Below are 17,544 nucleotides of genomic sequence, written 5' to 3' on the forward strand. Positions count from 1 at the left end.
TTGAAATGTCATTGGCTTAAATTATAAATTTCTGTTATGCTGTATGAGAAGAATCCTGACTTTTTGAACTGTTTATCTATTGTAGCTTAATAGGAGTCAACCAAACCCAACAAATTGAAGGCTGCTTCTGCCCTGAAGGGACAACACTTTATGATGCTGGTGTGGATGTTTGTGTGAAAACCTGTGGTGAGTTTTCATTTTGATTCTTCTTTCCCCCAGGAATTTAGGCTAAAATTCTATGACCCCTGGAAGGGTATTGCATGGGCCATAGGATTTTGTAGATCTCCTTCTCTGTTGGTGGAGAGCTGTAGAAACCTTTACATATGTCCCTCTTTTGCTGATTGGCGTAGGAGGGGAAACAGGCATGTTATGGGTGTGATGGGAGTGGATCCAAAACTCTCCCCTTTCCCCAGTATGCTGGGAAAGAAAGGTACACCATCCATATAGATGGTGCATTTCATGTCCCTCCAGACTCCCCACCCTCATGCCCTTGCCACTTCTTCTGTCCTGGCTGGCACAAAAGCAACAGGCCTCAGGACTTGGCAGTTCTTTGACCACATATTTCTCCTCCCCACCACCATTGTGTTGTTCTGCCTGATAACTGGCTATCAGGTACTGTGTCATGAGTAATAGGCATGCCACTACTAGGCAGGCGCTGCCTGAGGCAGCCACCTCACCCAGCCTCTTGGGTGGGGGAGCTCTGCATAGCATCAATGTGCCCATGGAAGGTTTGCCACAGATGGAAGCATACTGCCTTATGCCCTGACATTGTTGTCATTTCAGCGCTAAGTGAAGATGTACCTGTTCATGGCCTTTTAGGTTGTTTTTCTTTTTTTAAGAGAGTGGAAGATGTGGAATTATTTGAAAGGGTCTGGATATTTCTATAGGTGGCAACAGTGGTCTTTATTTTTTTCCCCCTGTAACAAAAATGTGTTGCTCATAATTGAGCCTAATGGAGTGGTTTTCAACCAGTGTGCTGTGGCACCCTGGGGTGCCTTGAATGATGGTCAGGGGTGCTGCAGCACCACTGGCCTCTGTCCCTCTTTCCTTCCCTCCCTCCTCTGATGTCCTCTAGCATCTTTGCCTCTCAGAGGCTTCTGTGGCTGTTTGTTGCAGCAGCCCTGGCTACAAGCTCCCCAGGCAAATGGTGCCTCTGGGGCTGGCCAGGGGTTGCTGGTTGCCAGGAGCTGAGACGGCCTCGGAGTATGCAAGGAAGTGGGTGAGGGAGCCCAGCCAGCTAGCCCACCAGCCCTTGTTAGGAATGGACAGACAAGTGGGAAGCCTGGCAAGCAGGCACTGCATTGACTTGTGCTTGCTGTGTGCAAGGCCTGTGCTGAAGGGGAGCCTTTCTGCCATGCAGGCCCGACAGTGCCTGCTGCTGCCACCTGAGGTAAGGTGCTGGCCTCACATTCTACTTTGGCCGGTCTCTGCTGGGCCACTAAGGCTGGAGGCATGGTCCTCCCAGGCCCCTGTGGAGCAGTGTGAGGAGGCACCTCTCTTTGGAGCGGGTGGGGGGGCAGCTCAGAGACCAGGGGTGGCGGCTGTGGCTGCCCAGAGGACTCCCAAGGAGAAGGGAGAGTAGAAGAGGCTGAGGGAACACTCCTCAAGGGAGGATATTAGAAAAAGCATAAGAGGCTGCCAGCTCTGTAGGCAAGGGGTGATATAACTGGGCTCCTGAGCCCCATGGGGTGCTGTAGAAAGATTGTAGTTGGTCAAGGGAGACATGGACTCAAGAAGGTTGAAAACCTCTGGCCTAATGAACTTATTAGTAATGAATGTTTTATTTACTCTGCTTGCAGGATGTGTTGGGCCAGATAATATACCAAGGAAGGTAAGTTGCAAGTCTGTTTATTTTATGTTCCTTTTTTGCTGAATTGTAAATATTCAGTTGTAAGTTTGCTTTACTTTGGGGAAAGGAAGTGCAAAATCCCAACAACTTTGTTTTCTATTGCTCTTTCAACTATTTGGAGATAATCTCATCAAGGGATCCATCATGATAAACAGTTTTTGGAATGTAGCAGAATTAGGACTGAAATAAAATGACCTACCAAAATTAGCTCCCTTCTGCTATCTTCCAAAATATATGTGAGTTATTTAGTTATTTAAATAGTTCATAGCCTGCCCATCCTTGGTAACAATACTAGAATGGATTGTAGCAAAAACAAACAAACAACAAAAAAACCCCACAAAAACAAAGCAAAGCAGAATAACCATAAATAAAACAAGTTTGATTTTCACTTGATGTTATATGACATGAGACAATTTAACCTTCAAGCCACAGATGCAAGGGAAGGTTTTTCCTCTGCACCCATGACTGGAAGTGCAAAGAAATGATCTTTATTTGCAGCCACAGCTTATAACAGGTGCTCCTTGATTTTGGTTCCCTTTTCTGTTGCTGAACAAAAAAATGTGCCAGATTTAAAAAGTTCCTATTTCAAGCCAGGACTTGTAAGGAGGATCCTTTATTTGCACCTCAAGCCATGGCTGAAAAGAAAGAAATGGGAGTGCTCTTAGAGTTGCCCCAATTCTTCCTTTTGACTTTGGTGCTATAGCTATGATGTCAAGTGATGAACAGGTGGGTGTGTTTATACCCCGATGGCCTCATGGTGGGTCTAATTAGGTGCACAGACTGAAGGTTCCCCACTGCTTCTGTCAGGAGAAGGCATTCGCCCAGAAGGTGCTGCCCAGAAGAAGTTAAAGCAGAAATTCCACAAACCTCATGGACAGAAAATTTTTATTACAGTTTGTACCCTGTAGGCATTCACAAACTTAATGTGTTTTACCTTTCCTGAATGATAGTTTGGGGAGGAGTTTGAGTTTGACTGCAAGAAGTGCAGTTGCCTGGAAGGAGGCAGCGGTATTACCTGTGAGCCCCTCAAATGTCCATCAGATGATGATGTCAGCTGTGAAGGAGATGGATTCTACACGATCACTGAAGTCAATCCTGATAACAAATGCTGCTCTAAAACCACTTGTGGTAAGTCCATCTTGGTAGCCCTTTGCAATTCAAATACCTGCTTTGGAGCAACCAATGGTCAATGGTAGAGCAAATACATGAGGTTGCATTCAGCATAGTGCTAAGGTGAAGGTTCCGTCAGTGCAAGGATTCCTCCTTGTGCACCAGAGTGTTCACCCCCTTCCTGTCCCTTGTGTGCCCCCTAAATTTGCCCTGGAGCTTCTCCAAGGTTTTTGGAACAGCTTTGGGGGTGATATGGGACATGCACAGGGAGAGGAGAAAGGGGAAATCCCCTAGTGCTAATCATTGCCTTAGCACAAAAGGTTTAATACAGCCCATGATGTGTATAGGCTATAGGTTCACTTCCCAGTGCTAGCAATTTTCAGACAGCAGAGGTACAACAGACTAGAAAGTCCCTGTAAGTTCATTGGTCTGTTTCGGTGATTAGTTGTTATTATGCTTTTTTTGGGGGGGGAGGAGCCAGTAGCAGTTGGTGGTGTGGGCAGGGAAGGGCAGCGTTGCTCACCTGGCTTTGCAATGCTTCGTGGTTACTGCTCCTTACAAGGGGGAGAAGGAGCGAAGCAGCAGGGAGCTCAGTACAAGTGAAGGCACAGCAATGGAAGTGGTGGATTGGCCCCACTGGCCAGAGAACTACGAACTGAATAAATACTTTCAATTACAGTTTCCCCAACTATGGGAGAACTCCTGTTGCACAATGCATGATTACTTCACTGTTCAATATTAATTTGCAAGATGCCTGGTTAATTCACTGTTCAGTACTCCTAGTTGAACCCAGTTTAAGGAATTTCCCCATGTTTCTGCAATATCATTTTGCCCTTTCTTCTTCACAGTATGCAATGCCACTGACTGCACAACAGAGCCTCCTAAATGTCAGCCAGGCTATGAGTTAGTTTCTGAAGTTCCTGAAGGCCAATGCTGTCCTGATCACCAATGTGGTAAGTCTGTTTTAACAAATTATGAAAGGATAGGCATGACACATCGCATTCTGGTCCTAAGTGTGCTTAGAAGTGAATCTGGCTGTTGTCAGTGGAATTTGCTTCCCAGTTGTATCCTTAGCTTACAGTCTAATGAAGCAGTAGCCAACCTGGTGCCCTCCAGAGGTCGCAGGACCACAGCTCCTACCATCCCTGACCACTGGCTGTGCTGGCTTGGGGCTGATGGGAGTTGTAGTCCAACAACATTTGGAGAGCCACATGCTTGCCATCCCTGCTGGTGAAGGAAGTATGGTGGTGAGCTATATAACAGTGAGTACATTTTTAAAAAATATCCAGTGGCTTAATATAGAATATTTTACATGTTGTCTTTTTTTTTTTTTTTTGTAGAGCCCAAAAACGTTTGTGTGGCTAACGGTAATGAATACACGGTAAGATTTCCTTTTCTTCCTTACTCTGCTAACAGAAGTTTCATGAAGTGATTTGTCTATTTGTCCATTTTTGGAGCCCAGTTGCACATCCAATTTTCTAAAGAAAGGACATCATTCCTAAACACTTAATAACACATTTCTATATACATCTACTCAAGAGTAAGTCAGACTTGAGTTCAACAGGGTTTGCTCACAGGAAAATATGGCTGCCTTAGGCTGCAGTTACAAGGAACTAGCCCCATTGAACAGAGTGGGACTTTCTTCTGAGTAGACAGTAGCATAGGATTATACAGTCATACTTTGGATCCTGAACGCCTTGCGACTCGAACATTTTGGCTCCCAAATGCTGGAAGTGGGTGTTCCGGTTTGTGAATGTTCTTTGGAACCCGAACGCACAACGCGGCTTCCGCAGCTTCCGACTGAGTGCAGGAAGCTCCTGCAGCCAATCAGGAGCTGCGCCTTGGTTGTCGAACATTTTCGGAAGTTGAATGGACTTCCAGAATGGATTCTGTTTGGCAACCAAGGTGCGACTCTACTGTGAAATCAGTAGCAGTGTATGAAGTGGGTGGAACAGCAGAAGTAGCCTTCCACTGGCAGCACTGCTGTTCACAGAATAGGGCAAGATGAGGGGCTGGTGAGATTGAAGTGGGACTCCGGGTTGGTAGCAGTGGTGCTTCACATCCTCATGTACCTGTGGAACACAGATGTTACCAAATCCAGAGCTCCCCCAGGCTTGCCACTTTCTCTCACTGCCCCATCTGCATCCGGGAGAATGAAGTGCCTCCACCACTGGGAGGTCAGCGCAGCTGATCCACACCCACCTGCACCCCCCGCACTTTGCTGGTAACGATAAAATGAGGAAGAGTGTGAATTGAGCAAGGATAGATATTCAAGAGGGAATTAACAAGAGATGGAAACAAATTAAAATTAAATTAAATCTAAAGCAACTACTGCCACTGGGCCATTCTCATGTTATTCCATTTTTTTTTTGGTAGTCATTTTGTACTAAAGTAATATAAACAGGTCTGTTTCATGCTTTGCTTTGCTTATAGTTAATCTCTTGCTCCCCTATTCCAGCCTGGCTCTCAGATCTTAGGAGATAAGTGCCAGAAATGTGTCTGCACAGAGGGAAAAGACAATATTACTTCGCTGAATTTGATCAGTTGCAGCTACATCCCATGCCCAACGACGTGTGAACAAGTAAGCACCATCCACTTTAAGAACAAAACCGAAAACCAGTTGCTATGATTATTATTACCTAGATCTAGTTCATTCTGGTTTCAGACCTGGGCTTGGGACTGAATCAGCTTTGGTTGCCCTGATAGGAAAGAGATGGGGGAGTGCAACCCTGCTGCTCTTGCTTGATCTCTCAGCAGCTTCTGATACCACTGACTATGTTATCCTGATGGATCAGGTCTGTGGGGGCACTGTTTTACAGTGGTTCCATTCTTACTTGCAGGGTTGTATCTAGAAAGTGGCACAGGGAGACTGCTCCTTGGGCCCATAACAGTCCCACAGCGCACTATTTGGCCCCCAGTGCTATTTAACATCTATATGCAACCATTAGAAGTAGTCATTGGGAGTTTTGTGGCAAGGTGTCCTCAGGATGCTGAGGATACCCAGTCCTAAAAAGGTAAAGGTACCCCTGCCCGTACGGGCCAGTCTTGACAGACTCTAGGGTTGTGCGCCCATCTCACTTAAGAGGCCGGGGGCCAGCGCTGTCCAGAGACACTTCCGGGTCACGTGGCCAGCGTGACAAAGCTGCATCTGGCCAGCCAGCGCAGCACACGGAAACGCCGTTTACCTTCCCGCCAGTAAGCGATCCCTATTTATCTACTTGCATCCGGGGGTGCTTTCAAACTGCTAGGTTGGCAGGCTCTGGGACCAAGCAACGGGAGCGCACCCCACCGCGGGGATTCGAACCGCCGACCTTTCGATCGGCAAGCCCTAGTCACTGAGGCTTTTACCCACAGCGCCACCCGCATCCCGCCACCCAGCCCTAGTTCTCCATTATATTTTATTCAGGAGAGGCTGTGAAAAACCGGGACCAAGTACCTGGATGCATTGGTAGACTGGATGAGGGCAGCCCTGGGAAGACAGAGGTCTTGTGGGTGGGGTGGTTCTCAGATCCAGGAGATAGACCAGTTGCCAGTCCTGGATGGGCTAACACTCCCTCTGAAGAAGCAGATACATAGTTTAGAGGTATTCCTTGAACCATCATTGTCACTCAGGTGGCCTGTATGGCTAGGAGTGCCTTTTATCCAGTTCCCTTCTACTGGTATGCAACTGGATAGGTATAACTTACCCACTGTAGTCTGTGCGTTGGTAAATCCCAAGATTGAATTATTGTAACACACTCTGTGTGAGGCTGCCCTTGCATCTATTGTATGTTTTAAATTTTAAATTATATATATTATATGCTTCATTGTTGTAAGCCACCTTGAGACCACATGGTGAAAAGCAGCATATACGTTTTAAAATAAATAAATATAAAGGTTGATGGAACAATGTGAAGTGAAGTAGGTCTGATCAGGATGACTCAGGCCTCCTTTATACAACTTCTTTGTACATACCTGTTGAAGTTGGTATGAGTTAACATGTTCAGGGATAGGTTTCCCATCCATACCCTTTTGTGTGAAGCAAGGGTTAAGATCTACCTCTGACAGAGGGCTTCATATTTCTTTTGTATTCTTTTACCTTTTCCTTTCTTTCTCTCCCCCACACCCACTTTAAAGTTATTCCCTTTTTTCATTTTCATTTAGATTCATCTGTTTCTTTTCCTTTCTATGCTGAAAAGTTTCAATAATAATAACATTTCAAAAAAGTGGTAGCCCTTCCCAGGTATTTTCCCTCCATCACATGAGGTGGGGGGGGGGGGAGAGCAGAGGTGTGCCCTCCCTAGCCCCAACCCCTCACTCACATCACCATCACCGCTCCCACATTCTTCCATATGCTGAAGCTGAATTTCTGGAGCAGGGAACCTTTTCGTAGTTTGAAACCTTGATCTTCCATTATTCATCTAAAAGTGGTTATATACGCCAGCACATGTAGGAGCCATAGCAGTTGTCATTATCTGAACTGGCCCATAAACATTGTCATTTTGTAGATCTATAGGCTGGATTTTACATATCTGTAGGTGGGGCATTGGATTTTTTTGTAGGGGCAGGATAGGATGGAGTATGCAAGAGTGGTATAGTTGGCTGGATGACTAAGAAGCCTGAGCAGGAGCACCGCACATGGCAAAGCTTTGTTGCAGATCCCATATCATAATTGTGCATCTCTTTCTCCCTAGGGACATACTCTTATTCATCAGGACGGTGAATGTTGTGGGGTGTGTGTGCAGACAAGCTGTGTTATACGAACACCTCAGAATGATGTTTTCATCTTAAGAGTAAGTGTTTTGTGTTTTAAAGAGTCCTGAAATAGTAATGATTTTCTTGTAATTCTGAACTTCTGATGCAGGAGAAAAAGCAACTAGCATTCAGAGAAAGAGACTGGCTGCAAACGTCGAAATTTATAAATAAATCCCACATACCCTTATGGCACCCAAGTTTCTGTGTGAGATCCTAGTGATGTGCATTAGTTTTAAAAACAAATGAAAAAAGAATCAAACGCATTTCCATTTATTTTATATTTGTTTTGTGGGTACATTCATTTTTATTTTGAAATTATCATTTTTATTTTGAAATTATCATTTTTCAAATTTGACGTGTCCAGTCAGCATGAACAACGGCAGGTGCCTTTGAGAGAGCAGTATGCTGTCTGCAAATGTTAGTGGCTGTGTGGCAGCAAAGTTATAGGCAGGCAAAAACAAAAGGAGATCACCACCCAAAGTTGCAGGGAGTTAATTGCTACCTCTTTCTTAACTGCCTCTGCAATGGATATCCTTTGTCCAAACTGAAATTTGGCAAAGCAACCACCCCAAGAAGGTAGTTAAAATTCTGCAAATTTCATGCCATTTGGATGGAAAGCATCAGGCTACAGGCAGCAAAAGTTCAGGCATGTCTTCACCGAGAGTGACAGGAAAATAAAAACAAATAAAATTAAAATCCGAAAAATATTGGCTTTTGAAAATGATGGGAGTCCATGGAACTGGCAAGATTAACAGCAAATAATAGAGATTCAAATGACAAAAATTTGCTTAAGATTTGGAGACTTCTTATTAAGTATTTAAAGAACTACTATAGTGAGAGGAAAACACGAGCAGGAGTTGAAATATGAGCAACAGTGTGAATTATTAGGATGGATAGGTCAAAATGGATGTATTGAATAGTATAGGCGAATTATGCAGCATGGAAGCTGAGGACGGGAAGTCAATGGATAACGTAACTAACGGTTTATGTTAAAATTGTAAAGTTTTTTTGTGAAAAATTAATAAATGGACAAGTGAAGCAAAAGCAGTTAAAAGCAGATAAAATGAAACAAATATGGTTTTAGTAGTTAAAACAAAAACATTTCCCTGCATTTGCACTTTTAAATTTCTCTCTCTTTCCCTTAGCTCCCTATTCTCCTTATTTCAGATATCTGATGCTGACAGTTTACAAAAGCTTCCTTGCTTAGTTACCAGGGAATGATAATGGTTTGCTGCAGGTGACCAAATGAGTGCCTATTTAGTTGCAACTCCATCCTTAATCACTCCCTCACATACTTATTTTCTGTTCCTTCATTCCCACAAAACTGGCCTCAGTCCTGACTGGGACTATTCTTGGGTAAAGAGTCTTAGCTTTCTACTGCAAGCTCCCTCCAACCCCAATATTTTAACCTTCCTTATGGGCCCTTCTACCATATTGGCTGCTTTGCTATTCATAAGAAAATACACATTTAGAAAACAGGAAGATGTTTTGCCAGTATTTAATTTGTTTCCTTATCTTGAATAGCCTGGTGAGCAACGGAGTGCTCCACACGACAACTGCACTATTTACAGCTGTGTGAACATACACAGGCAGCTGGTCTCCTCCACATCTTCAATAAGCTGCCCAGCATTTAACGAGGAAACATGTCAGCCTGTGAGTAAATACTGAATATACACATTCCATCTTGTGAAAACTCCTTTAATTTGATTAGCCCACCCTATGAACAAGAGCTGTTACAGTTGGATTTTGTGTTGAATTCTTGGCTTATCTGTCATTTTAAAGTGATGGCTGTGAAAGAAAGAAAAGACCTTGCATGGTTGGTAGTGTCATATAAATGCAGTAAGGTAAAGGTAAAGGGACCCCTGACAGTTAAGTCCAGTCGTGGACGACTCTGGGGTTGCGTGCTCATCTCGCTCTATAGGCCGAGGGAGCCGGCGTTTGTCCGCAGACAGCTTCTGGGTCATGTGGCCAGCATAACTAAGCTGCTTCTGGCAAACCAGAGCAGCGCACGGAAACACCATTTACCTTCCCACCGGAGTGGTACCTATTTATCTACTTGCACTTGGACGTACTTTCGAACTGCTAGGTTGGCAGGAGCTGGGACCGAACAACAGGAGCTCACCCTGCCGCTGGGATTCGAACCACCGACCTTCCGATCGGCAAGCCCTAGGCTCAGTGGTTTAGACCACAGAGCCACCTACTCACTGCATTAAATATGTTCTACTCCCCGTGAATTGGATCCAGACCAAGTTAGCTGCACTTAGCTCTCATGGAAATCAAAGTCATTACTAATGTAGGTGTAGCTACATTCTTCGTCTGAATCTGATGTAGTGTAAAGAAAATATCTGGTGTATCTTCAGTTATATGCATAAATTGCTTTAATAATTTTTTTTTAGTCAACAGTTCCTACTGTTAAGGATTAAAGGTTAAAAAAAAGTTTAAAGGGAACAAAAAGAAACTATTCAACACACATAGACTTCTAAACCAAAGGTCTCACCCCACTAGTTCTTGAACCTTACTTCATTGTCAGGTTGGGGGGTTTGCGCTGTTCTAGTTGGATATGCAATTCAATAATACATTTTTCTTCCTAGGACACCATTGCCTATTTGCCCAGTGGCTGCTGTAAAACTTGTAAGTATCATAAATTATATATCTATGCCATCTCTCTATGTGATAAATAAATAAGCACAGTGTTTATCATACTCTGAGTACAGCCATGAGTCATCTCTGAGCATGACTTAGTTGAGTATCACCCAAACAAAAAATAAAATGGGGCAGTTTGCTTTGATTTGCAAACTATATTCAAAAGAAGTGGGTTTGCATATTTTTACTGTAACTGCACTCTTAATATCTTGCTTTGGTTTAGATGCTCAGCTTTATATCTGGGCTCTCCTGAAATATGGTACTTTTGTCCTGCAGGCGATTCCAACCTTAAAACTAGCACATAATGAGGGGATGCTTAGTACATCCTTCCCTAGCCTCCTCTCCCACATGGCTAGGAGCCATTCAGGCTGCACTCCTGCAAGGCTGCACTTTCCTGGGAGTAAACCCCATTCAAATCAATGGGGCTTACTTCTGAGTAAACATATAGAGGATTTTTGTGTCACTTGTGTTACCAAAATGCATTTAGGACTAAATATTGGCTGAACTTTTACATTTCTTGAATAGCTACATACTATGGCATGCAAGTAATTTGGTGCTACTCATGACTCAGTCCAAATGAGCAAAAAAGCTTGATGTTCCTGAAAACATTTGAATAAAGGTTTTTTAAAACATTTTATCCTGCAGGCAAGCCCAAAGATAACCCAGTACCAGTGCTACCTTGCTCTCTCTCTGAAATGAAGGACTATATCGTTCATGATGGTTGCCGTTCAACAGACATGGTCACTGTGGCCCAGTGTGAAGGACATTGTGGAACTTCCTCAATGTATGTAAAGCCAAATTGCAATAAGATCCTGCAATGCATTTATACCCATTTGTTTAATTATTCAAATTTAGTAATGTAATCAAATTTACTAATGTGATTTTTTGCAGGTAATTTCTCCTAACATAATACATTTCTGTATGTTTTCATTAATATCTTCACTTTTATGCACACAAAAAATCAGATCAATTCGTATTTTGAAGAGTAGCTATAATTTGTTTCACATGTTGTTCCACAAAGTGTGAATTTGACAGATTTGGCTTTAAAATGCACACAATCAAATTTCTCCTCCATCTGTAATTGGTAAATATGTACAGGACTGCAACCCCAATCTTTTAGCTGCTATGCTACACCAATTTCAAAACTTATTTTCTACTGTGAGAGCCAATTTGACTTCCAATACTTCATACCCTCCAACATTTATCCAATGAAAATAGGGGCATCCTAGGGAAAAGTGGGACATTCTGGGATCAAATAAGAAACCGGGATGGCTTCTCTAAATCAGGGACGTCCCTGGAAAATAGGGACACTTGGAGGGTCTGGTACTTTGGTCTCTTGATCCTCCATCTTAAAAAAACAAAACCCAGAACAACCAACTAGCTATGGTGGCATAATTAGAGACAGCACATTATTTAAAGTGCATCATCCTTGATTCAATATTATGTGGAAATACCGGAATCCTGTCATTTAGCAAATGAATTGAGCAAACACGAGTTTTTCCTAATATCACCCTCCACTAAAATTGCTCATAATTTCAATCTGTGGCACAGAGTAACTCTTTTTCACCTTCTTGTGCTACAAAAACAGATACTCTTCTGAAGCCAACTCCATGGAACACAAGTGCACTTGCTGCAGGGAGTCAAAAGTATCCGAAAAGGAAATAACACTGGTGTGCCCTGACGGGAAGAACAAGAAACACAAATACCTTCAGGTGGACTCTTGCGAGTGCCTCAACACCGACTGCAACAGTTCACACTCCTCAAATGAGTCCCGGAAGAGCACAGAAGAAAATAGCAGACAAGACTCCCAGGAAGATGAACAGGAAGATGAACTGAATGCTGTGGCTCGTGTCAGGAGGGCCATTAGTTCGGTGAAGAGAAGGATGGGAATATAATGAGCTAATCAACAGGTTACAAGTGAAAAGAAAAGTTATACAGGGACAACCCATGGTTTCATTTTTCACAAATAATTCTGCGCTTGCCCTTACTTTCCACGGGCTTCTTAAATCTGTGCCCTCTTTGACTGTTTCCCCTTATGATCGCTTTATTTATTTGTGTTAAACAAAAAAAAAAGTGCAAGTCATTTTTCCCTGAGTGTAACAAAGTTTTATGTTTTGGAATTCTGAATCGTTTTCTTTTCTTCTTTAAATAATTAAAAGCACATTTAAAAACTGAAGTCTCCGCATCCAGTTTTGTTGGTAAACACCTGTACTCTTGGATTTCCTAAGCCTGTGTGAGCAGGAGCTTTGCTTTAGGAGTTCCAAGAGAAAATGGCAAAATCTATACATTTTCTAAAACAACAAATGGCCTGTCCACACACCATTTGTGCTCCATGGGTTTAGTTCCCTGGTATTTTTGTTCTTTTCAATGTCCCTGGGTGGCTTCATTGAACCTTTAAGGAGTTCAGTAGCAGCTGTATGCTGATGATAACTAGCTTTCCCCTAGAACATTCCCTCTCAATCCAGCCCTGCATTTCCAACTGCCTGGCTGCCTGTGATTTGTGTCTCATCAATAGATATATAAGACGGCAGTGATTTCTGTCATAGGCAGCACTGTTTTCATTCTGCTGCAGTTCAGTTTCACCCAAATACTGCTATTCATCTTGCTGGCTACTATTCAGTCTAAGTCATAACATACATTTATCTCAGTATAATGGAAATGCCAAGACAATATTTTAAAATATCATTAATTACATATCACATTGTGATATAAACAAATGGTCATAGGGATAAGGTACCCCATAGAAAACCCACAAGGCCTGACTGAAAGCATCCTGCATGGATAAAAGAGTCAGGCTGGACACTGGATACTGCCCAAGGGTTATGGAGCTTCTACAAGCCAAGGTTCCTAAGCTTCGGGCTTTTCCATTTGGGAGTCAGAAATTAATTTTTAAAATAGGATGTATATGTTCCAAAACATCAGCTGATTCACTCAACATCTGTACAAAACCATAGTAGTTAGGCATAGCGTTTTTGAAATAAAAGTGAAACATCAGTGAATATTAAACTATTACTGTTGTCATTTATTTGCCTCATGTATGCCATGGGGCATCCTAAAGGAAAGTTATATTGAAGATTTTTCCTCATCATAACTATCTAGAATTTTTACACTTCCTCTTTTTTAAATTTTAAAAGAAAGTTAAGGATAGTTGTAGTCACATTCTTAATTTTTTTGCTGGTATTGCAAGTCATGGTTTTCACCAGTACAGGGCAGTCTATGGCTGAACATGTAAAAAGGTGTGGAGTTTCAGTTTAAAAACAAAGACAAGGACTTGCATGGGATTGTACTTTGAATGTATTTTTTCAATATTGTCTGCAAAATTCAATTATCTAGAAGTATACATAACAAAATCTGAGATGCTCATAGCATGGTGCAACAATGAATAAGTTGTCAGTGTCAGCAGCCGTCCAAGAAAACACTTTAAATTAACTCATTTCAAATCCACTTGTGGAGACACAGTATGACAGCAGAGAAAATAATTAGCCATTTGCAACTTATGAGCCGTGAATGTGATAATCACATACCATAGGTAGTAGGTGCAGTCTACTCATGCCCAAGAGCTTTCTAATAAATGGGTCAGTCACAAGACAAAGGTTTCAACTAGCAAAATATCATTTAAAAGCATGGCATATAGCCAATATTTCTTAGATTTAACAAGCATTACATGTTAACCCTGGATTTTCACTTTGAAAGCCATTTAGATTTGTAACATTAAACTACCTACCCCAAGGTGACGGGGCCTATTTATGACATCAGAGCTGTTAACCCAATGAAAGGCAAAGGGGAGATTCTCTTGCAGAGGGCCTATTAATCAGCTTACAATGGCCCCCTCAAGACTTCACAGAACACACACACACACTTACAGAATATTGAGCAATGGCAGCAAGAGAGCTCTGGTATACCGAGAGGTCATTGGAGATCTGGGAGGAGATTAAAAAAGCAGAAGTTGAGGGAAGTGCTAGTTTGTGACACGAGTTGCTGGAATTTGTGTGTGACAGCCTCATGTGGTGAACCACTGAACTGCAGGCGGCAATGTTCTCATTGAAGAACCTTCCTTTACTGAACTGACTCCACTCATCCAGGTTGACTAATGAATCCTTATCAGAGGAAAGGTGTATAAAGGGCTTCCTGTTCAAACTGAGCCTTGCTTGAGGAGCATGTTTCTGTATCATTGGTTATCGTTTTGTCATGACTTCTGGTTTTCTCCTTGTTCCTACCACCTAGTTTGCCCTTCAGTCCTGACTACTGTCCTGTGTCCAGTGACTTTAAGTTCACAGTTTCTGGGTCACTTCAGACTACTGTCATGGCACAGCCCTCTGGAGGGATGTCTAATGACACAACCAATGGATTTTCAACACAGTACTTCTGTATATGTCATCAGACGATGCTATCCTTGTGGCATGTTCTAGGTTGCAATCAGCAGGCTATAGCATAAAGACTTGTGCTGCAACACAGCACAAAAAAATCCATATGAGAAACCGTGACCCCACTGTGGATATTATTGCGGCACACTTTAAAGCTGTTATTGCTGTGCTTGGAGAGCTGGGCTTCCTTTCCTTATGTATGTATCAAAAGTTAACCAACAGCCACAGACTTTTTGTAACAGAAGCAGTACCTTCATAACTCCTACTGTTTTTTCGGTGTGGTGAATCAGCTCCAATTTACTGCCTTCATGAGGTAAATCATACAGTTAATTTTTAAGCTGTTCAGTAACCGAAACCAAACACTGCTCTGTGGCAAATGATCCATGAAAAATGTTGTTCCAAAGACCATAGCTCTGTGACTAATGGGATTTATACCTTAACTGGTTTGTAGGCCAGAGGTGAAAAGTCATCAATTTTGACACGTCAATCTGCAGGGCAAAGACATTTATGAAACATCATTGGTACTAGTTCTCTGTCATAGTGTCTATTCAGATGCTGTTGACTATAGGAAATTCCAGTGATGGTGAGAATTACTGCAATTCCTAAACTGAAAAGCACAGTAATTATATGTAAATGATGCAGGCTCTTGCATATAGGCGTCAAGCACTGCACAAACATTTGGAGATAGCCCAAGCATGTATAAGTCTGGATAAGCTTTGCTCAATCCGTTGTCCTACAAGCAAAAGGAAAAGGCTGTTATCAAGGGTGTGCTATGATCAACTCCCACCTGGAAACCAATGTCCTCACTGTGAAAGGACACGTGGATCCAGAATTGGCCTCTACGGTCCCTTATGGACTCATTGCTAAAACCGTGTTTATGGAAGACAATCTTACTCGGCTACAAGTGATCGCCAAATAATAATAAGATGATCAATCAGTACTGATATTAGGAGGCTTCATAAACACGAGGGGGCTGTGGGCTCCACTGGCTAGCCCCAGCACCACTGGCTATGTGCTTGCTGGCTGTGTAAAGAGGCCCCAAGAGGTTGCTGAGGGAATGAACCTCGTGGACTGAAGACAGTTCACAACCCCTGGTGTAGGGCCATATTTTGATTATTAAGGTTCAGGACTCTTCCACTTCTGGTCAGGTGCCAAGAAATCCTTTCCAGCTGGGTAAAAAGGAGTTTGCCAACTGTCAAATGCTCTGTGGACTGCCCCAGTTCTTTAGGCCTGGATCACCTAAGGTGTGCATTGAAGCAATTTACCACAGTCACAGTATGTTGGATCAAGAGGCTCACTATTTTTAGTCTGGAAGGAGAAAAGCTTCAAAGGCCAAGGAGATAACTTAAAAGTAACTTGCTGGCCACCTTCCTCTCCCACCTGAGAGCAAGAGAAGTGAAATGAATAGAAGAGAGAAAAGTCCTTTCATGACCATGGGAACTTCCTTCTCACAGAGTACAAATACTGAATAACTTGACCCAGGAAACTGGGAGCATGCACTAATACCTAGAGGCAGATTTCATGAGATCCCAGGCCCACAGGAACCCACCCCACTGAGATGGGGAGCCTGGGGAGCCTTTCGTAGAGATCAAGACTCTGTTCTACCCAGCAGGGAATTGCTTCCTGGCACCTGCCTAGAGTTGAATCAGTTCCAAGCTTGAATAAACCTAAGATTCAAAGATTAAATTTGAGATCATAGAATCCAGGAACCAAATGCCTTTTGTCATTTTATATCTGAGAGGGGGGAAATGGTTTTCTTTCAGTCCTCATGAATTAGTAAGGAGGAAATCTTACGGCTCCACTTCTTTTATGCCAAAATAATTGTACCACATAAACGTGTCTCTAAACCCAAGAAAGAAATCCTGTCCTGGCAGATATTTTTCAGCTTACCGCCTTGTATAGGATAATGGGAATGAAGAAGGGAGTACAGTTATGGATTTTGTTCTTTCTCTGCAGTTGCTGCGAGGGCAAAACTTTGGTGCAGATAGGTAAGAAAAGTCTACTACTATTTATATTCCATTGTTATATGCCTGATCTGATCTTCATGTGGACAAATGAAATAACTACGCACATAATCTAACAACCCATAAGTTTAGGCAAATTCAATTAATTTCAGTTAGAAAAATTAAGCACTTGTTTATCCCTCTTTTATATTAGTGGATGTAAAAGTGCTCAGCTATTGTTCAGTTATACCCTTAAGGCCACATTCAACTAACTTGCTGCACTAGTGGAAACCAGCACAGTAACTCCTAATAGTTCAATGAGGCTTCCCCCTTGTCTCCCCCGTGTGGCAACATGCCTTCCCCCAATCTGTTATGGAGTTTGAGAGAACCCCCAGAACAACACACAGAGGGGGCAGGGAGAAGGGAGATAATTCTGTCTGGCAAATAGAAGTGGTTGCATTGACAGGGATATCATATTAGTGTGATGTTGAATTCCACCCTGTGTTTCTAGTTGCATAGAGTACACAGATAGAACACTAAGCAATACACATGCACCCTGCCTTTTGTCCTTGAGTGTCTCTTCACTAGCTATCCTATGAGTACTGAGAAGAGACTTGGTATAAATAATTTCTACTGCAAGATATTGTAGTCGTTTTAATTTTATGGTGATTTTTAAAGAAAACAATGTCACATATTTAGTAAAATAAATGTAAATATTGAGAATGGAGTGCTGTAAGTGGAAATATGATTGATTCAATACACCATAACTGCCTTTTCTTTCTCCGATCTGCATGAGTCACAAGGAGAGATTTCACCCAATATGGGAGCATGGAATGAGTGATATCACAATGCTAACTCATCAATCAGATTTGGCTGTATGAACAGAACTGGGGCCAAACTG

The 17,544-nt window shown here is 42.6% G+C and overlaps 1 protein-coding gene across 1 annotated transcript in view; it reads left to right on the top strand.

Annotated features, from left to right (window-relative positions):
- The window catches only part of MUC2 (mucin 2, oligomeric mucus/gel-forming), a 62,684-nt gene extending 50,177 nt beyond the window's left edge, over positions 1–12,507 (top strand). Inside the window, exons 42-52 of the mRNA XM_083454662.1 lie at positions 86–186; positions 1,800–1,831; positions 2,800–2,977; positions 3,808–3,912; positions 4,300–4,340; positions 5,418–5,540; positions 7,633–7,731; positions 9,218–9,346; positions 10,285–10,324; positions 10,982–11,120; positions 11,925–12,507. Coding sequence (XP_083310788.1) covers positions 86–186; positions 1,800–1,831; positions 2,800–2,977; positions 3,808–3,912; positions 4,300–4,340; positions 5,418–5,540; positions 7,633–7,731; positions 9,218–9,346; positions 10,285–10,324; positions 10,982–11,120; positions 11,925–12,231 — 1,294 coding nt within the window. The 3' untranslated portion in view covers positions 12,232–12,507. The remainder of the gene's footprint in view (positions 1–85; positions 187–1,799; positions 1,832–2,799; positions 2,978–3,807; positions 3,913–4,299; positions 4,341–5,417; positions 5,541–7,632; positions 7,732–9,217; positions 9,347–10,284; positions 10,325–10,981; positions 11,121–11,924) is intronic.
- Positions 12,508–17,544: the final 5,037 nt, after the last annotated feature.

Source organism: Podarcis tiliguerta (genome assembly GCF_965153285.1).
Source record: "Podarcis tiliguerta genome assembly, chromosome: 1".
Classification (NCBI taxonomy): Eukaryota; Metazoa; Chordata; class Lepidosauria; order Squamata; family Lacertidae; genus Podarcis; species Podarcis tiliguerta.